Source organism: Rhamphochromis longiceps, linkage group LG3 (assembly GCF_057381845.1).
Source record: "Rhamphochromis longiceps isolate RC_006_pf linkage group LG3, R_longiceps_female_GT1.1, whole genome shotgun sequence".
In the NCBI taxonomy this organism is placed as follows: Eukaryota; Metazoa; Chordata; class Actinopteri; order Cichliformes; family Cichlidae; genus Rhamphochromis; species Rhamphochromis longiceps.
Genome location: NC_140559.1, coordinates 41,171,226 through 41,197,952, shown reverse-complemented (window position 1 = coordinate 41,197,952; position 26,727 = coordinate 41,171,226). Strand labels below are relative to the sequence as shown.

General features: G+C 42.4%; 1 protein-coding gene across 2 annotated transcripts in view; it reads right to left on the bottom strand.

Moving 5' to 3' along the window:
• gal3st3 (galactose-3-O-sulfotransferase 3) overlaps window positions 1–26,727 on the bottom strand; it is a 54,049-nt gene that overhangs the window by 4,155 nt on the left and 23,167 nt on the right. For both annotated transcript variants that reach the window (XM_085397816.1, XM_085397824.1), the window contains exon 2: window positions 1,605–1,687. In XM_085397816.1, the coding sequence (XP_085253942.1) occupies window positions 1,605–1,687 (83 nt within the window). The remainder of the gene's footprint in view (window positions 1–1,604; window positions 1,688–26,727) is intronic.

Below are 26,727 nucleotides of genomic sequence, written 5' to 3'. Positions count from 1 at the left end.
ATAATTGGACAATTAACTCAAAGGCTGTTTCATCAGTAGCTGTGGGCAGTTCCTTTGTTATGTCATAATCAATTTTAGCAGATAAAAGACCTGGACTTTATTTAAGGTGCGGTTCTTGCATTTGGAAGATTTTGCTGTGAACAGACAACATGCAGTCAAAGGAGCTCTCCATGCAGGTGAAACAAGCTATCCTTAAACTGTTAAAGCAGAAAAAAGCCTTTCCGAAGAAGTGCTACGATATTAGGAGTGGCAAAGTCTACAGTTTGGTCCATCCAAAGAAAGAAAGAAAGAAAGAAAGAAAGCACTGGTGAACTCAGCGATGCAAAAAGACCTGGACGTCCATGAAGACAGCTTTGGTGGATGATCGTAGAATCATTTGCATGGTGAAGAGAAACAGCTTCACAACAGCCAACCAAGTGAACAACACTGCGTGAAAGACTGCAATGCAAGGTGCAAGTCACTCATAAGCCCCAAGAATAGAAAGGCTAGATTGGACTTTGCTTAAAAAAATATCTAAGAAAGCCAGCACAAAAATATTCTTTGGACAGATGAAACCAAGATCAACATCTATCAGAATTATGCCAAGAAAAAAGTATGGAGAAGGCGTGGAACGGCTCATGATCCAAAGCATAGCACATCATCTGCAAAACATGGCAGAGGGAGTATGCTGGCTTGGGCCAGTGGCACTAGGCACTAGTATTTATTGATGATGTGGATGAAGTGGAATAGTCTTGAATGGCCAAGTCAGTTACCTGATCTTAACCCAGCTGAGCATGCATTTCACTGTTGAAGACTAAACTTCGGTCAGAAGGGTCCACAAGCAAACAGCAACTGAAAGACTGCTCTGCAGTAAAGGCCGGGCATTAAAAAGGATTAAAGCATTAAAAAGGAGGAAACCTGGTGATGTCCATGAGTTCAAACCTTCAGACTGTCCTTGCCATCAAAGGGTTTTCAACCAGGTATTAGAAATGAACATCTTATTTTCAGTTATTTAATTTGTCCAATTACTTTTGACCCACTGATATGAAGAGATTATGTTAAAAGAAATGCTTTAGATCCTCACATTTTTATGCAATTGTTCAACCCACTAAATTAAAGTTGAAATTATGCACTTCAACTTCTGGGATGTGGTGGAAAACAGCTGACATGTGCAGTTAATGCATTTGCTGTAAGCACTGCAGGATACCAGTTCTAAATTCTCCTAAAATCTGAGGTGTTTGGTACATATCACTGAATAAAGTAACATAAAGAATGCAGTGCTCACTGCAGAGTCAATGATAAGAGGTGGGATGTGGAAACAAGAGCGTTCAGTGAAGTGAGACGATAAAGACGTTGAGAATAGGAAGTTGAAGAGAGCAAAATGCTGGGCTGTCAAAAGTCTACAGCACTCTACTTTTATAATTGGTCCCTCGACCAGCATGGCGGTGCTTAGGCGCTCAAGGTTTCTATGCTTGACTTTAATAATAAGCCCCTCTCTATTAATTTGCCTATGAGGCAAAAGTGTGGCACAACGACTGTCAGGATTTTTCACTGTAACAAGGACCATATGGATTTATAGAAGAATAACGGATATTTAATGTGTTTTCATATCGTGGGTCACTCACCAGGTCAAGTGACCCCCATGGTGCAGCAGAAGACTGATGGTACTGATGGCAATGATGACCAGGAATATCTTCTTCTTCCACATCTGTGGGAAGCAGAGGGAAAAAGAGACGGCGAGTGAGAACTTAAGCAAAAACAGAGAGCAGGAGGGTGGCGGGAACGAGAGCAGATGGAGGTGTAAGGAGAAAGCAAATATGAGCATCAGGTTCGAGGGAGAGCGACGGAGAAAATGGGCAACGCGAATTTGGGGGACAAGAAAAGAAGAGAAGGTTAAGAGACTGAAATGATGAAAGGAAGCAGTAATGAAAAGCGAAAGGAGAGAAAGGAAAGGGAATCGAGAAAGCGAATAAGAGCAAGAGACGGACACGACGCAGGATGATTTATTCAATAACTGCTGGGATCCATTAGCAGGAGAGGGGGATGCGTCTTGGCTTTTGTCACTCACTAATAACACAGTGAACGATACCTTCATTACCTTCCACAGCTGTAACAGTCACATTTACTGACACCCTGGGCAAATGGCCTCGTACATTAGGTCTTGTTAGAAATGACATACGCACGTGTGGAAAGCAAAAAAACAAAAGCAGCACATCACGCTGAGATCGCTCTATCCGGTTGTTCAGTCTGACGTCACTAGCCGTGTCTGGGTCTAAACTCCGCTGCAGGTCCATATATCAAACGATCACTATGGCATTACTGAGAGTTGAAAAACTGTCTAAAGTCTTTCATCTTTAATAAAATGATCAGCGTTCTGCTCTACCAGGTGTAACAATTGAGTTTAACATCCAGGCATCCATGAAAACGGAATTTATGACATTTAACAGAGTTAGAAGTTAGCAGGGAGTTAGCTCGCTAGCTTCTATCTAAATACAATATAGCATGTCCTGACTGCGGGGTTTTGGAAACAAATTCAAACGTACAGCTCTGTTATCACTTCCAGCATAAATGAAGACAGAAAACTAAACAGCAGTGACGTTTGTAGGGTTACTGAAGTTGGGCTAGCTGGTATATAATGATGTGCTACGTGACCGCTAGCGACACAGCTATGTTAGCATAATATAAACAAGCTAACTTTTTTTTCCACTCGATAAAAGTTAACGTGAGTGTTCTCGGTGGTCAGAAACAAATGTAATCGCATGGCAGGATGCTGTAAAAGGACCAAACTTCAGCCAGGAGAACAACTGAGATAATCCATCCACAATACGAGGTTAGTCATTCATATACTGCTGCATGGGCTGGGCTGTAGTTACATCCTAAGGTTTTAAAAACTGAGCTTAAATAAATGATTAGTGGTAATAAAAGCCGAGGGAGGTCAACAGTGATCACTGACTGTTTTAGGAGCCTTTTGAGATCAAATAGAAGAAAATACATAACATTAAACATGTTAACAACACAAAAGCCATATTAAACGCAGACTACTTTAGACCCGGAAGTAGGATTCGTCGCGTCATCACTGAACAACCGGATAGCAGAAACTCCTCGTGACACTCGACCCGTGCTGCTGAAAAGCTACGACGGGCAGTGGAACCCGGGAGGAGGTCCAAGCCTCTCTCGACAGCGTCTCACTTGCATAACAATAGCTGACGTCTCTCTCCTTGATTACACTGTGATGTTACGATCTGCATGGATGCCAGCAGAGGAGACGCGAGCTCGCGTTACTCCCAGCAGCTGGATTTTACGCTGCATATGCCGTTTGTGAAGGAGCACAAGTGCATCAGTTTGAAGCACCCGTGGTCCCAGTGGGGGAAACTACTGACCGTGGCAGAGCTGCTGCCACCCACTCAAACAAACATGATCGTTAATCGTTTGCTGTACAGATGAAGATGTTGTATGCAGGAGTGAAATAATCAATACATTTCGACAAACATTGTTTTATTTGATTTAAATGGTGGCTTAATGTCTTTTTTTTAATAGATCAGTTAAAGATTATCTCAATAAAATGTACTGCCCCCTAAAAAAGCTTTTTTTTCACTAAACAAGAACTCACGTTTTAAATTCAGAAGCAAGCACATACTCAATAAAGCTGTCAAATAACGCATTTCAGGAAAAAGACAAGAAAAAAAACACAGCTATAGAGCACAGAGTCAGGCTTTTGTTCAAAACCCACAGCTCATGAATAAAAACAAGATTTGGGGGGGATCTTTGTGCAGAGGAAGCACAATTGTTGGAGAACAGTAAGTCACGAATCCAAAGTCAAATCTCCAAATGTACCCAATAAGTAATTAAGCTTTCAGTGAAGAAGTAACAGCTGGCCTCATGTTGATTTGTAGAAGATTAAGAGAGAATGAGCCGAGTGTATACCAACATTCACTCCTGTTGTTTTTTTCCTCCCAGCTTTAAAAGCCTTGAACAGCTGTTGGCTGCAGGAATGTGCGTAAACACACGTGTGTGGGCACACAAATGCACAAAGCCGTAAGCCTGCTCTGATACCAAACAGGCAGCCGTGCTCTCACACTAATTGACACAGATTGTGCAGATGCACAGTTTGATTTGTTGATTTGTGCCCTCTGCTCTCCTGATGACACAACCATCTGACCACAACTAGATCTATTCTTATTCATTTATGTTTTTGTACTGAATTGCTCATTCATAACCCCAAATTTCAGTCCCATCTCCTGCATTTCTTATGTGGCAGAGCTGCCAGTTTGGTTCAAAGAATAGTCCACAGAGCTGCACAAGGCATGCTGCTAATGTTTATCTTCATATTTGAATCAATTAATCAGCTTTTTTGCCTCTTTTTTTCTTAGCAAAGATATTAACCATTTAAAGTCTTAACCATGAAGTAGTTGCCAGTGTTCACTGAAATAAAGAAATTACATATTAATTTGTATCACATTTGCTACAAAGACTCTGTGGTGCAAAAGCAGAGAGACTCACTCGCTACACTTCCATATTTACAGTGCTGATAGGTTCATATGACGAAACAATATTATTACAGACTTTCTGTACACGGTAGACTCCGTCTCAGCAACGTGACATTAAGACGGTAAACTTCCAGATCCACAGATATCAAAACTTGGTAAGTAGAATCAAACAATACAGTTATTTTACATCGTTTAAAAGGGTAATTAGTTAATATAAACTGTAAACTGCTTGTTAATGCAAATATCTAATCAGCCAATCACACGGCAGTTCTCTCTGGGTGTCCCGTTGATGTTAGACATCAGAGAAAGACGGCTTTGCGCTGATATGAATCCCGCAGTAATGCTAATAACCACTTGTTAAAACAAAGGCGTGCAGATAAGACTGGCCCGGGGCAACTCCTCTCAGCTAGGAACAGGAAATGGAGGCTTCAGTTTGCCCACACTCACCAGAATTGGACAATATAAGAAAATGATGAGTCTCAATTTCTGCTGCAACAATCAGATGCTAAGAATTTGATGTAAATAATAGGAGACCATGGATTCATCCTGCTTTGAATCAAAGATTTAGGTTAGTGGTGGTGGTGTGTGGGATGCTTTCCTTCCACATTTAGTATCATCTGAGCATCATTTACCTGTGTGTTTGTTAAGTGTTGCAGATTTCATGATGAAAACCAGGGTTTAACCCAAAAATGTTTCTCCATGGTCAAGCTTATGCTAGTTGAGTTCAAATGTGAGCAAAAGTCTTCCTTTCATCGGTCGATATTTCGTTTCCTCCACTGGATTTGAATTCAATAAAGACTTTGCTTTCAGTCTATTTCTCCGTTTTAATCAGACCTCATCAACAAATGATGCTGACATCTTATTTTTCTAGTGGAAAGAATCTATTCGACCAATCATCATCATCCCGAGGTTCCCCGTGTTTATTAGAATGGGTTCTAAGCACTTTAATGTGCCTATGCTGCAGTGTAAAATCCGAAGGTGATAGCACGTTATCCAAGAGGTATGAGAACAATGAATGAATTTCTTAGATCCACAAGTGGTTTCTCTGTGCAGCGCTTATCATTCCCCAGCTATGTGTTCTTTGATTTACAGCAAAAGTTGTTCTCTGCTCCACTGGAAAGAAGAACTGTCAAGACTTCACCTGAGCACAGACTGTCTGAAAACTACTCATCGCACTTAGTGTGGAAGTGGGTTCTTTTCTTCTCTTTAATAAATAAAACACAGTCTCTGTGGATGGAGATACTCATGTTTTCCTTCGGTACTTTGGGACTAACTGTCACTCACTCTTGGACCCACAGAAGATGACACATGCCTCTGTGGAAAATGTTTCACTTTAGCAACTGATTTCTCAGATCCCTTTGCATTTTTCTCAACAAACAAAGAAGCTCCTAAACCTGTGTTCAGGCACACAAATATTAGAGTTGGGGTGAATGCACAAAAAACACAGTCTTTTTGTTTTTAATGAGGTTTTCCAGTATGAGTGGAAAAGCTGTGGGACTCCATGAACTGCATTGCTACTGAAACAGAGAATAAAAATGGCTGCATTCAGCATTTGCAGATGAACCCGAGTGATGTCTGCTAAAAAAGCTAAAGTGGGAACGAGGGTAAATGTTTAAATATGGCTTCAATGGGAATTTTAAGCACGGCAAAAGCTGCTTCAACTCACTTCATTAGGTACATCTGTTCAACTTCTCTTTAATACAAATATATAATCAGCCAGATACATAGTAAAAACCAATGCATTTATGTATAAACATGTAGACAGGTACTCAGAACTTGCTGCTGTAAATCCACGTCCATCAGGCCTCAACATACCGTGGTTTTAACGGGTACCTTCATGGGAGAATGGCTGCTTGAAGCTGATAGAAAGGCGACAGAGTTACAACCATGTATGCAGAAGAGCATCTTTGAATGCACAACATGGTGAGCAGCCAATCAGCTCACCCTTTCCCATGCTAGGAACCGCAGTGTGTAGACATGTCTGCACTTCAGTGTAATAGGTGTAAAAGATAAAGATTCAGTTGATGGATTGGGACAGTGCCTCTACATGCCTTTGGTTGCTACTGCTGCTACTGAGCTAATCCAACGTAAAGAAAATGCAGCATGATTATTCCATGGTTTGATTTCTGGATGGTTTATATGGCTCCATTTCATGCAGTCAAACAACAACAGCTACATCTGCATGAAGCAGAGCGAGACAGACTTTTCATCACCATCCTAAGAAATGTTACCTTTTCCAGGCTGATTAATTACATTTAGTTACCCCGGGTTCTTCACCTAAAGGGTAGATCTCATTTGCATAAGAAAATGTCAGCGTAATACCTGTTTTGAACGAAGCACGTAAACACAGACCGATCCATCGTGGTTCGGTGAGCAATGACATCAAGGCCAAAGCTGATGCAAGGCCGTGATAAGACACAAGGAAGCAGTAAGAAGTAAGAAGAGCAGGTTTATAGCCCTGTGAGTGTAGATGCGTGTGTGTGTGTGTGTGTGTGTGTGTGTGTGTGTGTGTGTGTGTGTGTGTGTGTGTGTGTGTGTGAGGGGGATGGAGGAAGATCATGTGTCACAGTGAGTTAATAAGAAAGGGATTTAAGTGGCTTTCAGCAGGCAGACTCGACCTCCTCCCCCTCATCCACCCTCAGCCGCTGCCACCCCCTCCTCCCTTCACCTCGTAATCATCTTCCTCCTCTTTATCCTCCTTCGGCACAAACACTCTGGCCTCTTTAATTAAAAATGTCTGATTAGGTTTCTCTAACGATCGCTGCAGATACAAAAGCAGCGAGTGAGAGGACACCCAATCCTGTCAGTGGTAGTAGTACGGCTTGTTTTGTGAATAAAATGAAGGCATCAGCTTGTTGCTCATTACCCCGGACTTGGCGGCTTTGCTCGTTCCTAAAACCTCATGTCCTTTGTTGTTCAGTGTTTTTAAGTTTCATTCTGGTATCTCTAATTTAATTTAGTCCAAAAAAAAAAAGCTGAAACTAACTTAGCTACTGATGAACTGATAACACTTGTTCTCAGTAAATGCATCTACCACAGACACATGGATCATATCTGTGATACACATGGCTGGATTCTGTTTGACTGTTCATTTAAAAGTCAAAGAAAGCCGCTGCATGCATGTGTGCATGTGTGTGTTAAGGATGACGCTAAGGTGGAATTTTACTGAAACATATCACCACACCTCACATACCTACAATAGAGTGCTTTTGTCTTTGTAAAAAGCACATATTTGTTAGAGACTCATATTTCTCTGCAGACACAGTTTATGTAACGTGCTTGTAAATCACAATAACGCTTTGTTCTCGTTCGCTCTTTACTAAAACATTAGATGTAGTAGGGTTCTCACATTTGGCCTGTTAAATACATACACATATTAGTTTGTAATGAAGCTCTAAGAACAATAGTTTTAAATCATCCAGCAAGCGATGAGGCGACAACTGTGCTTATTCGTGTCTTTTTTAATTTATCTGCTCCCAAACTTTGTGCCATCAGTGCAGTACTCATTTTATTGTGAATCTATGCTACGTTTCTGCATTACTGCTTTTGTTGTCTGCTCTAAGCTTGACCCTCAGACAGGCAGAGGTAACTAAAAAGTCGGAGTACAGTGGATTAGTGGCCTTTTACCCCCTAAACTGTTTCCGCTTTTATGACTGTAGCGTAATACATGTTGCGTCAACTGCCTCACCTCAGTGTGTGCTGCAGAAAGGATGAAATAGCATGTGTAAATATGCAAAGTGCCAGAAACAACTACCTCCCGCTGCAAACACAACGGCACCACTTTCCGAGCAAACGAGCATGCTAACACAAAGCTAGCAACGAAATACTTCCATGTTCAAAGTGATGCCAACCCAAACCAGGCTAACCGGCACTGGATATGTTTTTCTTTCCGGCTGCGTTTTGTGTTTGCAAACACAATTCAATCTGAGATGGAGAAAAGTCAGAAAACAGCATCTCTTTTAAATTTTCCCAGCAGGTTTTTCAAATTCTGTCCTCCAGTCTCTACTATCTTTCGGAGAGTGTACCTCTGTTCTCCCAGAGGTCTTCTTTTTACATCTCCGCTGCTGTTATGTGAAAACACAATATCTCCAAAATGTCAATACTTCATGAATCAGTGAAAAAAAAAAGCGAAACACTCTTAAAAAGTTATATTTCCTTTGGCTCTGTGCAAACCAGGGGTGAGCGTTGGAGTAGCCCGGCTCTGCAGAAATCCAGCAGCGACACAAGAGAATTACGATTAGAAGACACATAATACATGCGGTGAGAGAGAGAACCTAACGCACACAGTAACACTCAACAGCCACTGCTTGATACAGAAGCAGAGGAAAAAACTATCAAACTAACACGCGCATTTGAACAGCTGTTCACTGCAGACCTTTGCCACACACACAAATGCAAAGCTGACTTCTACCTAATGAGCGTGTATAAGTAGTTTCCTCGCTGCAGGGCAACAGCAGCTGCTCCACTCTATAATCGTGTCATCTATACTGATGCCACATTATGATCTCTGACCATAAAGGGACTTTTACAACACTTAGATGCTCTTTAATGCTTCAAAGAAATAAAAGTCACACGCATCATTCCAGACTTTGACTCCACCGCATGTATTTCTTGTATTTTTATCACACTGTGTTTGCCTGTGGCTTCCTGCTGATCGATTAACTCCAAACAGTCTATCTCATTAAAGAAAGCCATTACATGTAAGTACACAAACACATTAAAGGTAACATGCCAGAGTTCAACCTGGCATAATTGTTGTCAGACAGGACAGTGTAACACAGTCTTAACCAGTCACCAGGACTTCATTAGGTACACTTTGCTCGTACTGGGTTGGACGAGCTTCTTCCTTCAAAGCTGCTTTAATTTATTGTCTCACCTTCAACAAGGTCCTGGAAACAATTTTGGTCCATATTGATTGGTGATCTGGTGACTGTGGAGGCCATCTGAGGACAGTGAACTCGTCATGTTATGTTCAAGAAACCAGCTTGATTTCTTGAATAAGAATATCTTTAATAAGAGATCCAAAATATGCAAAGACAAATATACACCATTACACCAACACCAGCTTAATATGTTGGTAGAAAGCTCCCTTATTATATACACAGTCTGTCTGAAACTGAGGTTCACTGAAATGCTTGATTTTCTTCAGTGCAGCTATCACAGCATTTAAAGGCTCACAACTGGACCTAATCATTAACTAGCCTAAACATGAAGACACAGAAATGCAGAAGACAGAGTAAAGGCTATTTTATTTTAGCCCAGGTTTAGTTTAGATTGTATGCATACCTTATTTAATCTGACATTACTGTACTTGTGATTATTTATTCAAGTTTTCACTCTTTGAACGTGATTTCAATAAGGCAGGTAAAAACTATGACAGGGTTTACTGTCACTAAACTATCAACACTATTGCACTTTCTCAAATGGAAACTAATGAGTATTTTACTTTGGAAAAACTGTGTTTTTACACTTCTATGGGTTTTTGGGGTTTTTGTTTTTGCTCATCAGATAAAAGTATTTCTCTATTTTATAAATGCGGGGAAAACTCACTGGATTTTTTCCCTTTTTCACATCATTCCCTGTAAACTGTAGAGATGGTTGTGTAGAAAAATCCCAGCAGATCAGCAGGTTGTGAAACAGACAGCCTGTGTGACAACAACCATGACACGTTCACATACAGTTCTTCCTCATTCATATGCTCAGGTTGGACGTTGGAGTCTAATTTAGGACATATTTCTGTTCTTACATACAATGACTTTCTGTCATGAGATTGACAGTTTGGATATTCGCACCAAAAAGCAGTTGGACAGGCGTAACTAGTAAAGTACGCAACGACACGGAGAGACGTCCATAGGCACCCTTTCATTTTTTTTTTTTTTTTTTTTTTTTTTTTTTTTTTCTAAATGACATCAGAAACAGCAGTATGCGACATTACGTGATGGCAGAGCTTCAGTTCATCCTTTGTCATTTTTTTTTTTTTTTTTTTTAATAAATAGGACAGGGGGAATGAATGAGAGAGAGAGGGGGAGAGAAAGAAAGAAAACCAAAGGGGAGAAGAGACGGTGAGAAGGGGGGGGAAGAGAGAGAAAAAAAAACAAACTCCTGGGTCACCTGTATGGAGAAAAAAAAACAAACAAACAAACAAACAAAAACAAACAGAGGAGACAGCAAACAACAAAGAGCAACATAATAATAGAGAAAACAAAGCACCATCACAATAAACTAGCTAGTCATAGATATCAGTATTTACTAAGTAATAAACGATATTGTGCAGCACGCAAGATGGACAGCGCACAGTGTGCTTTGAGGCAGCAGCCAAGAAAGCTTTAGTCCGCGTCTGTGAATACCCATGTGTGCATACCTGTGTGGATCAGCATGCTTGCATTCCAAAGGTTTCTCCATGTAATGATCTGCTAGGGAGTGTGGGGGGGCCACAGCCCCGTCCTCCAGGGTGTGAAGCGGGTATGGAGGAGATCAAAACTCCAGACATCCAGAGGCCCCCAGAACACAAGAGACCATGGAAGACCAACAGAGGGGCAGCCGCGCCACTGTCCCAGTAAGAGCTGAGGAGAGTCCCAGATGAGGGCTCGCCCAGCAGCCGCGGAGCAGAAGTCAGGGGGAGTTGCAGTGACGCGCCCGTGAGCTCCGCCGGCCCCCAGCTGCGCCTGAGTGACCGAGCCCTAGGCCGAGAGGCCGGGGGCACCCCACCTCCAAAGGGGCCCGAGCGAGCCCCAGGCCCCAGGCCCCGACAAGCGGCCGCCAAGGAGTGAGCCGGTGTGCACCCGGACGCCCACCCCCAGACACAAAGAACCACCAACACACCGACACCTGAGGGAGTCCGCCACCGGCAGGGGAAGTGGTGGTGGGTGGAGATAGGCCTCCAAACCTTGGAGGGCCTGAGGTGTCCCCAGAGAGGTGGCGTCTGATACCCAACCTGACATATAGACACAGACATACAGGCACACACAGACACAAACATCCATTCCCACCCTCATGCTCTCATATGCACTCACTCCACACTCAACCAACGTGGAGACAGACATAAAGAGACGCTGTACACACAATCACACTCCCCAAGCGTACTCTACAAACCGGGTCTAGGTACCCTTGCCCCTGGAGGGGGGAATTGCACCCAGACCCAGGTGGTGTTACCCTTTTCCCTGCGGTGGGGAGAGGCAGACCACCCCGACTCCGCAGCAGCAGGGAGGCCCCACACCCCAGACCGCAGTCGGACGGCCAACTCCTCCTACTAGCCCTCCCGCTCCAGCAGGCCGCAGAGAATGGGGGTGGGAGAAGACTCCAAACCTCCCTCCACCCGCTCATTGTAGTGTTGATGCATATGTGTTCTAAGGTGCAATTAAAACCCAGGAGGGCATGGAGCTACCTGCCAAGGAGCAGCAGGTAAGCGCATAGTCCCTCCTGCTAACCCTCAATGACTAAGTGTATTTAAAATTGAGAGGTGGGCAACGACGTCAGGGGTGAGGTATACACCCTGATGGTGATTTGGACTCCGTGATTGTGCCCACCCCCAAGATCCTATATGTATGTGTAATGAGAGTGTGAATAATGTGAATGTCTAAGTTGTGGGATAAAATTGAGGCAGAGGCAGCCAGAAGGGGACAGAGGGGGGGGGGGGGGGGGGGTAGCCTCCTCTGCACCCTGGTGACATACCCCCACTCCAAGGCCCTGCATGTGTGGGTGGTTGTGGAGGAGCGGGAAGAGGGAGGCAGCTGGAGATGGGGAGGGAAGGAAGGGAGGGGCAGGTAACCCCTCCCTGGGGCCAGCTCCCCCGCTGACCCCAGTAGGCACTCCCACCCTCCGCGACCCGCCAGGGAAGGGGGGCCCAGGCCCATCAGACCGGGGCCCAGTGCAGTAGCGCCCCCCGGCTCCACAGAGCCCTGGACAGTCCACCCAACCCCACCACAGAGAAAACTGCACCCACCCCACCAACCACACATCTTCCAGACTACATAAGACGGTAAACGCCCAGGCTGAGATCTTCCTCCACCTCTCCTGTATCTCCCCCTCCTGCAGAGAGTTCCTGAGAGAAGAAAGCTCCTGCAAGATGTGACCATCCCCCCCACCAGTTGAAGAGCCCCCCAGGCGGCTCGATGCACCGGCGGCACCCTGCTCCAGGGCCGGGCCCCCATGCACCCACCCGCCCACAACCCCGGCAACACACCAACCAGGACCCGAGCCCCCGAGGCCCGGCCCGGGCCCCAGCCCAGAGACGGAGCGCCCCCAAAACCTCACGCCCATCCCGGACCCACCCAGGGGCAGCCAGGTTGCCAGGTCAGTAACCCACGTCCGTCAGCACAGACCCTCCCCTAGCCCCGCTGCACGCAGCCGCGAGGAAACAGTCACCTGAGAGCCAACAGAGCCCTCAACCGGACGTGACCGCTACCCCGGGTTGAGCCCCCCAAGGAAGATGCCTCCGGGGAACCCCCCCGACGCCCTAAGCCTGTCCCTACCCCCTCACCAATCACAACAGTGAAGGCGGGACCAAACTATGACCCCCCCACCCCCACTAGGTGATGGAGCTGATAAAAGGGGCCCAGAGCAATTGATCTAATGTGGTGGCAGAGGCTGTGTCAAGACTAATGTAATCTAATAGATAGTTTCTATATTGGTTAGAATTAAGATTATTTTTATTTTTCCAGTTCATGAGGACTGTTTTCTTGGCTATGCATAGGGCAGTGAAGATCATATGGGCTATATTCTTTTCTGAAGTGACATTATCTAAGCTGCCCAACAAACACACTAAGGGGGAGGTTGGAATGTTACATTTCAGACATTTTGATAAGTCTTCACATATCTCGCGCCAAAACTTTTGCACTGGTGGACAGAACCAAAGAGCGTGGATGTAATTGTCTGGTGTATTGCCTTGACAGTGTGAGCAGTTGTTGGAAGATGTAAAGCCCATCTTGAACATCCGATGACCTGTATAGTGCACTCTATGAAGTATTTTGTATTGTATTAATTGCAGACTGGGATTTTTAATTAATTTAAAAGTTTTTAAGCAAATCTGAGACCAGAAGTTTTGGTCTAGGTTGACTGATAAATCTGCTTCCCACTTTGCAGTAGGAAGGGATATTGATTCATCTAATTTAGAAAGTGTTCTGTATATTTTAGATAATAATTTGGGGGATTTAAGAGTAAGAAAATGTGCCGCACTTAGTGGTGTTTGTAATTCAACTTGACTGAGGTTAAATTTCTTTTTTACTATGGATTTAATTTGTTGATATTCTAAAAACCTTGTCTTGTTGATCCCATATTGTTCAACTAGTCTGTCAAATGGAATAAATTCTGTTCCCTCTAATATATGTTCTAAGTATTTGATTCCTTTACAACTCCATTCTGGGAAATTAATCATATTATTGTTTTGTAATATGTCAGGGTTATTCCAGATAGGTGTACGTTTGCATGGGATTAATGAAGACTCCGTTATTTTTAGAAACTCCCACCATGCTGTTAGAGAAAAGCTGATGTTGATACTTTTAAAGCATTCATGTCTTTTGATGTTTGAGCTAATAAATGGTAGGTCTGAAATCTCTAGATCCTTGCATAGTGCCTGTTCAACATCTAGCCAGGGCTCAACTAAGAAGGTATGTTTTGACCATTCTGAGATGAACTGAAGCCTGTTGGCTAAGAAGTATTGGTGAAAATTAGGCAGATCTAATCCTCCTCTATCCTTGGTTCTTTGTAGCGTTTTTAAGCTAATACGCGGGGGTTTATCTTTCCAAAGGAATTTGGAAATATATGAATCCAGAGATCTGAACCAATCTTGTGATGGTTTGTTAGGGATCATCAAAAATAAGTAATTTATTTTTGGCAAGATCATCATTTTTATAGTGGCGACCCTTCCCATGAGTGATATGGGTAAAGATTTCCATCTAGTCAGATCGCCTTCTACTTTCTTTAGAAGTGGGATGTGGTTTAGTTTAGTTAAGTCTGAAAGCTTAGGAGAGATATTAATACCTAAATATTTAATATTTCCGGATTGCAGTGGGGCAGAGGAAGAATTATGGAAGGAGCAGTTAATGGGGAGAACTGTAGATTTTGGCCAGTTAATTGAATAATCTGAAACTCTTGAAAACCAGTTTATTAAAGTAATTACCTCAGAGAGGTTGGTTTGTGTGTTTTGCAGAAAAAGCAACACATCATCCGCATAGAGACTGATTTTATGTTCTATGTTCTTACATGCAAAGACAAATATACACCATTACACCAACACCAGCTTAATATGTTGGTAGAAAGCTCCCTTATTATATACACAGTCTGTCTGAAACTGAGGTTCACTGAAATGCTTGATTTTCTTCAGTGCAGCTATCACAGCATTTAAAGGCTCACAACTGGACCTAATCATTAACTAGCCTAAACATGAAGACACAGAAATGCAGAAGACAGAGTAAAGGCTATTTTATTTTAGCCCAGGTTTAGTTTAGATTGTATGCATACCTTATTTAATCTGACATTACTGTACTTGTGATTATTTATTCAAGTTTTCACTCTTTGAACGTGATTTCAATAAGGCAGGTAAAAACTATGACAGGGTTTACTGTCACTAAACTATCAACACTATTGCACTTTCTCAAATGGAAACTAATGAGTATTTTACTTTGGAAAAACTGTGTTTTTACACTTCTATGGGTTTTTGGGGTTTTTGTTTTTGCTCATCAGATAAAAGTATTTCTCTATTTTATAAATGCGGGGAAAACTCACTGGATTTTTTCCCTTTTTCACATCATTCCCTGTAAACTGTAGAGATGGTTGTGTAGAAAAATCCCAGCAGATCAGCAGGTTGTGAAACAGACAGCCTGTGTGACAACAACCATGACACGTTCACATACAGTTCTTCCTCATTCATATGCTCAGGTTGGACGTTGGAGTCTAATTTAGGACATATTTCTGTTCTTACATACAATGACTTTCTGTCATGAGATTGACAGTTTGGATATTCGCACCAAAAAGCAGTTGGACAGGCGTAACTAGTAAAGTACGCAACGACACGGAGAGACGTCCATAGGCACCCTTTCAGTCCGTCAACAGCATAAGATGAGATGCTACACACTATATTTCCTTTGAATCTAACATGAGTCAAACACACACCCACAGCCAGTCATGTGGCCACAGATCCATCAATACTCAGACAAACCTCCACATCAGTGCTGGTACGGGCGGGGAAGAAGTCAAAAGTGGAAGCAAAGAAATTGCAGGATTTTAATTTTTTTTCTAGAAAGCCTCATCTTTTTAAACAGTTGTAATGTGTCCCTGTGTATAATCTGTGAGTCTCTGAGCTTCTGAACTAATGACACTGGCAGTAAAAGACATACCAGCTGGAAAGCTCATATCTAATGTGGTCGTCTGTGGCTGTTGTTCAGAGATGCTCTTCTAAATATCGAACAAGTTCTGTTCGATATTTATTCTGATGTGTTAACTCAAATGATCTTGAACATGAAATGTTTTCTCTTCTTTGCTTTGTTTAATCCGTAACTTTGTAGCACTCAGGTGTCACAGTGCAAACACGTGCATTTCACCCACATTTGTGACTAAAAGTAGACCTGCAGTAGGAGAGGCAGAGCTGTTACCGAGACACGGAGCTCAGGTGGAGCGAAAGAAAACGTCCAAACCAGCAGCGCTTCTTACATTGATCACCATTAAAGCCGTTACTGAGATACAGCCGGCTCTGTAGCTGCTCCATCCACCACCGTCTGTTTCACACAGAGAAAATCTGCTGCAGTTCAAACAAAATATGAACTGCTAACTTCGTTTATTACAATGTTAAAATCCTGACGGCAGCCGTCCCACTTTATATGGCAGCAATACCTGCAGCAAGCAGGGGTGAGTATAAAGGGGGGCATGGGGTGTGCTGGGCCGTGTTTATTTCAAGGCTTTATTTTTGCACATTTAGATCAGTATAAATAAATATTATGTTAATTAAATGGTATTAAAATTTAAAAATAAATAAATACACTTTTTTACAGGACCATAAAACTGTGACTCTGCCACTGACCTGGGGTTATTAAAGTAAACATTGAATAACTATTAAGATTAATTACTGTATTAACATCAACACAATCAGGACCTTTGAAGCAACTTCTCTTGCTGTAGAAAACAAATCGAAGGCCACATCTCAGCTCGAAGGTTGCTATGAGAACCTTTGAATGTTTCAAAAATACCTTCCTCAGCGTGAACATGCAGACACACACAGATTTTACCTAGTAAAATACGCGGTGACACGAAGAAACCGGTTTGAGACAGCTGCAGCCTTAGCTAAAAGCAATCTGAGCATTCCCCTCTGACCTCTGACATTAACAAGGCATTTTTTCTCCTTTTCATACCATTCACTGTGCACTATAGAGATGACTGTGTGGAAAAATACCAGCAGGTTTTGAAACACTCACGTCGACACGCCACGTATACATGCAATATATCACCTTTCTTCCTCACTTTGATGATCAGTTTGATCTAAAACATACCATAACAAAGGACAACAAAGCACAGCTTGCACCGGTGGGTGTGACGCTGCTTTTTGTGGGAATTTAACGGCCCCATAAAGAAGTGGTCTGTGCGTATGTCATGTATCAACATGCCATCCCAGTTCTTTCTGAAACACACACCGCATGCACAGCTGCTCTGACCCCAGCCACCAGGCAATGACGTTGGCATTGGGAAACCACCAGTTTCCCATATGACACTGTAAATACATGAGCAGACCTGAGGTTACGTTTGCATCACTCGTGCCCTTCATCAGCTATGTGGAAAATTCTGAGGTGCAAGCAAGCCAGTGATGCTGGTGCAAGATCCATGTGTTCCTCAAGCTTCATTCACATTAGTAACGAGAGCTGCAGTGGCCATAACGGCAAGCCCGGGTGAAAGGGTCACTTTATTAAAATAAAGTGATAAAGTGCCAGCTGCTGAATAACGCTCTGGGACAGTAAGGCAGTCTGGGAACTTTTATCACAGTGTGTGCTCACGAAGGTCAAGAAAATCATCACATCACACATTTATTGAACTTAAACAGGGAATAAATAAAAGAAAAATGAGGTGGAGTTAGTGGGAGAAGACAGAGATTTGTCTGGTTCGGACTTAAGCTCAGAGCAGGGTGGTGTTTTTGCCCACCCACTTCCACCTGATTTGTGGGTAACGAATGGAGAAAAGCAAAAAAAAGAAACAAAACTCTCAGGCAGCTGTGGACCAGCGGCTCTCTTTTTGTCATCCGGGCTTGAGTCGAATTAATCTATGCGCGAGTTTGAGGGAAAACATTCAAACTCCACATAGAAAGGCTGAGTTCAGGGCTTAATATCAAATTAGATTAATTGCACAGCCTAGAAAAACATGCTTTTCAATCAGAACCTCTGTAATATACACATGACTGCATACCAACAGAGTATGTCTTAAACCTCCTGCGGTGGCAATCGAGCTGTAAAATCTGGATACTGGATCCTTTCCAGGTCGAGGGCACCCGGCCCTTCGATCTGACCTCCCAACACAGTCCAGCATTTTTCTGCCCTGCAGGGATCAATAAATATCTCATCTGATTATTGTTTTTGTTTACAAGGTGCAGTGACTTAGGTTTGACTTTGCAAATTGTGAGACGTCGTGGGATGCCCTTGTTGGAAAAGAGAGAATCAATAGCTGGACGAGCGGCGGTGGAGTCGAAGATGTGCTGGTAACAGCTGCATCCTGATGCCGGCATGTGTCTTAATATCTGTAGCTGCTTAAGGGCAAAGACTTTATTTTGTTCGCGACTGAAGGGATTTACTCGAGAGCAAGGCAGCTAAATGCTAAGACTGTTGTTTAAAGTTGTTTAAGCGTGCCATTCGGAGCTACTGTATTAATCAAGTTCTGAGAAATCCTCAGGGGGCTTCGGGACAGTCTAAGAAATCACTCATTTTCCAGGAAGGCTGTTTTCTAATGTCTGATCCCTTATCTCTGGAATCCTCTAAAAAATCAATCTGGGATATGACGCTTGGAAGTTATTTTCTACAGATGTACCTCCTCGCCCGCGTCTCCGCTGCTCCACCCTTTCACTTAATGCCTCTGAGTGAAGTAAAGATCCTCCAAGAGCAGAGATATTTTTAAACCCATTTCATACTTAGGCTAGACGGCTGCTTTAAGGCAATATTGGGAAGTCATGCACTCCAGCAGCAGCAAGATAAAGGTGCCTTTTTGATCTATTGGTGTACAACCAGTGACGGGAGTGTGAGTCTTGAGCTCAGTCATTTATAGTTATTTTTTCTCTTGTAGAAATGAAAAATAAATGAGATATATGCGTGTAATAGTTTCATCATTTCTGTAAATTTCACCTCACAGTGCATTCACACTTGTGTCGATTACGCCATTTTCCTGCAACTTTTTTAATTTCTGTCTTACCAGCACTGACATCGATCTATCATCTATCTGTGTAGGGCCATGGAAAAAGCTCATTTCTTTGGTATGGTATGAATTTTAAAAACCTACGTCACCTTGTTCGGGAGTTGCTGCATTCGCACTCCGCCCACACGCCCAGCGGGGTGGCGACAATATCTCATTAGCCTTTTACAGCTGAGGAATAAAAATGTAGGGAAATATCCTTAGCTTTATAATCTGTTCGTTTCTTTAGTTTTATTACAACTTGCCTGATGAGGCATTCAAAGACATGTTTACTGAGACTGTGGACATCTACAATACCATGATACACTATGAGTCAGTCAACTGCTTTCAAAGAGCTGTTTTTATCGTAATCACTGCTCTAATTATTCTAAAAAAGCATCTGACACATTCCCTGCACACAGTAATAATTAAAAAGACTAAAACTAACAATGAAGCGGATAAAACCAAGGCAGAACTGACCATTTTCAAACAATAAAAACTCAGCTGAAACAAGAAAATCCACTCTGGAAACAAACTGAAACAGAAAAGAGAAAACGTTCAAAGGAAATAAAAACAATTAGAAAATACAAAAGTATAATAATCACACTGTCAAGTATTCATTACACTTCTTTACACAAACACTGATTGTACCTGGGTTCAGTGTCTTGCCACAGGGATGAACCCCCCACACCTCCTCAGTCACAGCTGCTCCATTATAATTTATATCAGAATGTGTGCACGTCCTCAGAGGATGCTGTTTTGCTTTGTTACGCAGATGGGTTTAAGGCATGGCTGTCAAACATAAGGCCTGGGGGCCAGAATCGGCCAAGCAAAGACTCCAATCTGGCCCACAGGACGTCTGTGGGAAATGTAAAGGAGGGCTAAAATTTTGGACTTTTAACTGCATTTTCACAAGTTTTACAGCTTTTCTTACTAATAACGACCACTTCCATGGGCATTCACACTGTGCCAGTATAAATAAGTAATAAATCAATCATTAAATGAAGGGAAAGGTTCAGATTTTTACAGTGGATCCACATCACTGTCATCACTGCAAAAACAACACACATCATGGTGAGCCTTCCAAACCTGCTCTGGTCTTTAAAGTACGTGCATTTCCATGCATATTTTAACATGCATGCTGCAGATTAATAGTCAAATTAGAGGGAAATTAGAGGAAATTAAAAAAAATGCAAAAATCAAGCCTCCGGGCAACTCTCCATGTCTTCAGGTCTTACTACTTTTTAGTCCTTTGTCTTTTGACCAATATCATACATTAGTGTGTTTTGATTCATCACTGCAGAGGTGAACCAGTCAAACCAGTAGACTCACGTCATGTGCTTTTGAAAGCTTTGCCTCCATTGATGGAAAAGTTCACAGTAGCTGCCGCCTGATATGAATTCTGGTAAAAAGGTCAGATTTGTTGTTATTTACGAGATAAGCTGTATTAAGCCTGCTTGGAGGGCGGGGCTCAGCGCGAGCAGTCAATAAACACGGCGCTGAATCAAACACTTCTTATTTTGTTGGGGTGTGTTGGGGGTGGGGGTGTGGACGACGACCCGAAGAGGATCACAGCTTCTGCCTGCGCCCGTGCAAAGACTATTTCTCTCATCGCTCTCTCCCCACAGTCTCTTCCCTCCCATTCTCATTACTTTAATCTCCACTGCACCTCACTGACCCACGCCTCCTCCTCCACCTCTCCTCTGGGCTTTTCCTCTCCCCATCTCTCCATCTCCCAACCCTTTATCTCTTCCCCGTATCCCTACAGTGCTTTATCGCCACGCGCCCCACCCTGTTTCTGGAACTGCTAGAGATGGCTGGAAACAGAGTGGATGTCTATACTTTAACATGTATGTTAATACGTGTGTGTGTGTTTGGGTGGGTGTGAGAGCACGCAGCTGTGTTTGTGCCTGCCCGTCTGTGTGTGAGTGCTTGTGCATGACTGCGCCTAAAAGCGTGTGCGGATCATTACTTGTCTGCAGGGTAGACTCCCCGTGGACCCACACATTCAGGCTTTATCTTACCCCAAATGACCCCCCAGAGAGAGTGATGAGAGAGCAGCAGGGAAAAAAGGGGAAAACAGGGAGCGAGGGGGGGATATGGGGTTAGTGAGGGAGAGAGGGGAAGTGGGGTGAAAATGGGGAGGAGAGGCAGAACAGAGGCAGCAAGGGAGAGAGATGAGATTTGATAAAAGACAACCAGAGAACATGTCAGGAGAAAATGAAAGAGGCCTGAGACCAAATGAGCGGGTAGAATCAACATCGGGCCTTGTACTTGTGTGCTTATCGATGAAAAGCCTTTTAGATCATTTGTTGCTAACAAAAGCCTTAAGCCAAATCCAGGGAACGAACACGAGAGAAACAGAACATCAGCAACACAATGTTCCCTTCAGCAAAGTCAAATGACAGGCACATCTTCTGGTTTTTCATCTGCTTGAATAGACACTGTCTACGGGCTAATCCATACACTGAAATGTGGTGTCTTTTGGCTCAACAGCAGTTTTGTGATAACGTCTGAATTACAGCGTCAAAGGTTGAAGAAAGCTCGTCAATGCTGCGAAAGAACAGGAGCGGCGAGTGGTGCGTTTTTTTTAACACCACTGAAGCGTCGAGTACGTTTTATCAGAGGTGCTTTCAGAAGGCTGAGAAACCTTTCTCCACCTTTCTCCTCCATCCACACCTTTAACACATCAAACACGCCGGGATGTTGAAAAACCAATAATGCCAGATTTTGCAGCTTTCTGCACGATGGACAGCCTTTTCCCTCCGCATCTGAGGGAGCAGCTTCCACTCGTATCACACGACACATCACAGCATGGTGTAACACTCTGACCTCTTCTTCAAGCTCAAATAAATTCAAACTTTCATAAAATGTATTTTATCTTTAAAAATGTGCTTCAAATTCGACTTCTTTTGTCTGTATTGGCAACATTTAGGAAACGATGCTGGTATATGGGGATTGGGAATATCGCATTCTAGTTTGCATCCAAATGCAAATGTCACATTTGCCCTGCAACCTCACTTTTACATTTCACATCTGCTTTTCTTTCAGGTTGTTGTCGAGTAACGTATAAGCGCACCGAAAAACTCTGTCCTAAAAAACATAATCGCAGCGTGAAAAAAGAAAATTAAAATTAAAATCAAGCCATGATGTTTTAAATGAGAAAAATAGAAGAGTTTTTCTTGTTTCTACTGCATCACACCTATGGAAAAAAATGCATTAATATGCATGAAGTTTGTGCATAAGCTCGATGAGGACGCTCTGTTTGCTTTCCCAGGTGTCTGACTGCTGGTCTGCTCCTCACTTCCACTTTCCCACGCTGTAAAACTCAATGCTGACATCACTGCTGTACTCCAATCATCTTTCCTCCTTAAACCAATCAGCGGGCACTCTGCGTACTTTAAATCACTCCGCTCTGCTGTCACTAATAATATACCATATTGTGTGTGTATAACCTCTTTTTAAGTTTTGTGGATATTATACATGGTTATGCTGAGGACATGTCGGCCAATTTCCACTGGAAATGCCTTTTGGTTAAGCTGTCAGCAAGGAATTCGCACTGCTGCGTTTTTATGTAGCTTTAATGCACATAAAAAACAGCTGCTTGTTTAAGTGAAAATACATTGATGGGGTTTTTGTGCACTAATAAAGTTGTGGAGTTGTAAAGTATTTTGTCTAGTGTCAATTATATCGTCAGTTATATCGTTATCACAAATTATATATCGTGATAAATATTTTTGGTCATATCGCCCTGCTCTAGCTGTCACTGTCCATTGCAAACTCCTTCATGCAACCCACTTCCACCCCATCTCCACCCGAACCAAGTCACTTCATCCAACCCTGCATCTTATCTTCACCACCTGCATCTAGACTCCGGGAAGTTTTGCCGTAATTCCTATCACTGCTGGAATTTTCATTCTGCTGGTGAAATCCCAGTGATGAGCCATCAGAGTCTAATAGCATAATAGAATTCTGTATATCAATAAATTATGTTCAGTTCCTTCTAATGGTCTCTCCTTATCGAATTCCTTGTTGGCAAATAGGCCAGGTATGTGAAGAAGTCAAGCATCAGTTATGCTGTTCATGTTAGCATCTTAACAGGACTTGACACTCCCGCTGTAATTGTTCTGTGTCACCGACAGACTGATTGCCCGCTGCTGTCTATGCGGCTCTGGATTTGATCCACATGCTGGCCTTTTTACTAATTACCTAAAGGCCACCCCATCTGTCTGTCCACTTCAGGAGCATTTGCAACTCACTGATAAAAGCCGACGAGCTTTTTGAACAAGTGTGTACATATTCCTCTGCGGCGCAGAGGAGTCTTTAATGTTCCTTCTGTCTCCTATTGTGACAGCGTCTCAACTTAATTGCAGCGTGCAGGCAGCGCTTTTGGTTTTCCGCTCTGGTGCTGGCACCGTCAAAGCTCTTCAGTTTGAGGGATCTGGTAAAGGTTTTTCTGCTGGAAATATATCGTAATTATGAGAGAAACTGGTGTGTTTTAGATTCACAAATCTTACTTGTTTGTCACACTGATGAAGTGGGGCTTTCTCTTTCATCTTTGCCAAGTGGAGAAACGGAAACAAAGCGGCACGCTGTCATCCAGTAAACCAAGAATATAAAATAGGGCTCATGTCCAAACAAACCTGCTGGATCACTCTGCTCCCTCACTAGTAATTGGTGCCGGGCTTAAGCACAGAGCAGCGGCACAGAGGGCTTTATGTAAATCCAACAACTGCAGTTTTGTAGCAGCAGCAAAACAACGTGCGCTAGCAAAGCACACGTGAACTCCTCAGGTAGGGCCAGCCTAGCCAACAGGAAGCTGCGGCCTCATCCTGTGAAGATGCTTTCTGGCTTTCGCCTCAGAACATCAAATTAATTTGGCAAAGTAGAAGGCTGTGTCTTATGTAAATGAACAGCTGAGTTGAAAAAGGCGCATTGAATTCCTTGAGCAGACTATGAATGCAGAAAGACGAGGGAGCGATACTTTGAGTGTTTTCCCCTGACACACACACACACAAAAATGCATCACGCCCCATCAGAGTGAACTGCAGGCATGTACGCAAACACTTTTTGCTCACCCAGACAAAAAAAAAACAGCAACCTTTTGAGCTCTCGTGCTCCAAATTGCTTTTTCATTTTTCAGTAGGAAGCAGACTGTAGTGAGGAGGGCTGCTAAAATCAGTAGAAATGTCTTTATTGTTCATTCCCGCCCAAGGCCCGGTCTTCTCTGTTGTTTGTTAGGTGACTCAAAGGTACTTTCACATGAAATGGATTTTCTTTTACAGAAAAAAGAGTGTTTTCACCATTTCTACATCAAAGTAGAAAGAGTGCTTTTAAGCCATGCAAGGAGAATCTTAACTGCCGGACATTCGTGAAACTTTATGCAGGTGTTTAGATGACTTTCAGTCATTCACTAAGTTTGTATGGATTTTAATTTCTTTACAAGATTTATAATCAGTTTTCCACGTTATTATCTTATCACGTTTATACCACTAAAAATCACTGCTTATCTTACAGTATTGGTTAATCTTTAATCAAACCTCGATCACCTACTTGGTCTTAAGTCAAATTTGTCTTAAGGCAAAGGTCAAATTAATGATTTTATAAGCAATCGTGGTGAGATACTGTATCATCAACATGGTCTTTTTTTTTTAAATGCCTCTTTTGACCCAGACATACATTAACTGTGTACCTAGATATAAGAAATCATGTAGAGTTAGAAGTTGACAATGTTTATTTACTGTCACATCAGTTAGCTCTGACTGAATCCAGCTTCAAGATGCAGTGAAAACGCCTGAAATATGTACTTGTTGTTTTCATAATGAAGAAACCCTAAAAAGTTGCAGCAAACAAGAAAAAAAAATTGTTATTGGCACTGGCTCCCAGCTGAATCAGACTTTTTGCTGCCCTCATGTCCACAAATGAATGAATGTCAGTAAGTTTGCGAGACTATTTTCAGTCTTCACAGTCTGAAATCTCATCATACAGGAGCACTTTTTTTCTACTGCTGAGTTAATGAGTGACTATTCCTGACAAAGTAGGGGAGACCGGGGATAGTTGTAACATTTTTGACATTTCTGTCTGTAAATTGGAGCTCTTTTAAGGTAGTGGATTCAAAATGTAATGCAAAGTATTTACATGTCTCTGCTATTAAATAGTGCAGCTATTTTCTCTGCAGCACAATTACCCATTGCATGGTATGGCCTCAAACACAAAGAGTGAAATGTTACAATTAACCCCATAGTCTGGGTTAGTTGTAACATATCCTGGGGTGAAATGTAACACAATGAAATAAGGGTATTGACAAAACATTAACATGTAATCTTTTTTATTCAACGCATGAATGCACTTACATCCATTTATGTAGTTATGTGTGTGTGTGACAGAATGCAGAAATCTAGCTTTTGAACATATTTCAACCCCTCAAAAAAGACAAATTATGGAATTTTCTGCAACTGAATATTTCATTAATTTTGGTTGGTCTTCCTTGAGTTTGGCCTCATTGGCTCAGTGGGCATTATAACCTACAACTCTTGCACCAATTTTGAACATAACAATGAAGCTGAAAAAATGTGGTTGTTCACCAGCATCGCAATTCCATTACTTTTTTTCATGGCTTACCTTGGTGTGGTTTGCAGAGTGCTTCAGAAAGATGAGGAAATCTGTTTCTTGCACCCATCCTGATTTATTTCCACTACCAGTACTTCCTACTGGTCCATCTCTGACACAGTGGTCTGCATAATGTATGTGTGGGAACACAAACAGTGGAGGAATTGTGTTGCCAATGGCATTAACCGCATATACAAAAGCGACCAGTGAACCTCTCTCTGCTGATGTCGTTGCCCCAACTTGTTTAATATAAGTTAAAGTAATAGTGTGGCAAGTTGTAACATCTGCGTTATTGTTACAACTGACCCAGACTCCTATAGCCATGAACTAGCTAACATTACAGCCAACGGCTAAAACATTAGCACTAAAGACCTACACAGAATATATCCCCATAGACAAACAAATAACATAATTTAAGTTTGATGAGTTTAACTGCAAAGCAGATAATGCTATTAGAAATTGAAATAAAGTAGAAAAACTTACTTTTTGCCATACAAATGACTTTTTTTCATGATAAATTGTCTGTGTTTGACAAAATGTGCTGATTTTTCACATGTGATAGCAGAACTGAATTGGGCATGCACAGGATGAGTCACATCATTTGAAACTTAGCCCTGATTGGAGAAATTGGAAGTGTTACAACTGACCCACGTTACAACTATCCCCGGTCTCCCCTACTATAGTTTATAAAATAAGCAGCAATGCAATTAGGCGAGCTATAATGCCATCAATCATTATTATCATTAAGCGTGCTGCTGGTAACTTAGCAGATCTGTTGGTTTGGGGAATTGTACATGTATTTAGCACGTCCCACCCAATACTTCATGCGGTCAGTGAAAAATTGCAAGCGTGTAACCCACAGTGCCAGATTTTAAAAGTTTAAGTAGCGCTTGTATCACAACCCATAGATAAGAATTGCTGCCTTTGGACAATTTTCTACTTTAGTGTCAGCTTTGTGGTAAAACATAAGCACTCAAAGAAAGAGCCTGTCTGAGTGTGATAAAAAAAAAAAGCCCAGAAGCGATCACAGCTAATGCAATGATTGCAACAAAATCTGTCATTAAGCTGTTTGTTTGACATAATGGCAGTTCATGAAACAGAGCAATCCACCTTAAAAGTTTCCAGAAGCCTTTCAGTAAATTTCCCCCCTATATTTGATTCAGTCTGACATTAGTTTATGTTGTTACTTGACTAATGTGTGGAAACTTGCCACCATAACTGTGGTTACACAACTACAGAAAAATGTAAATAAGTGTAAAGACAAAGATAGGAAGTTAAATGACAGAAAATGCACAAG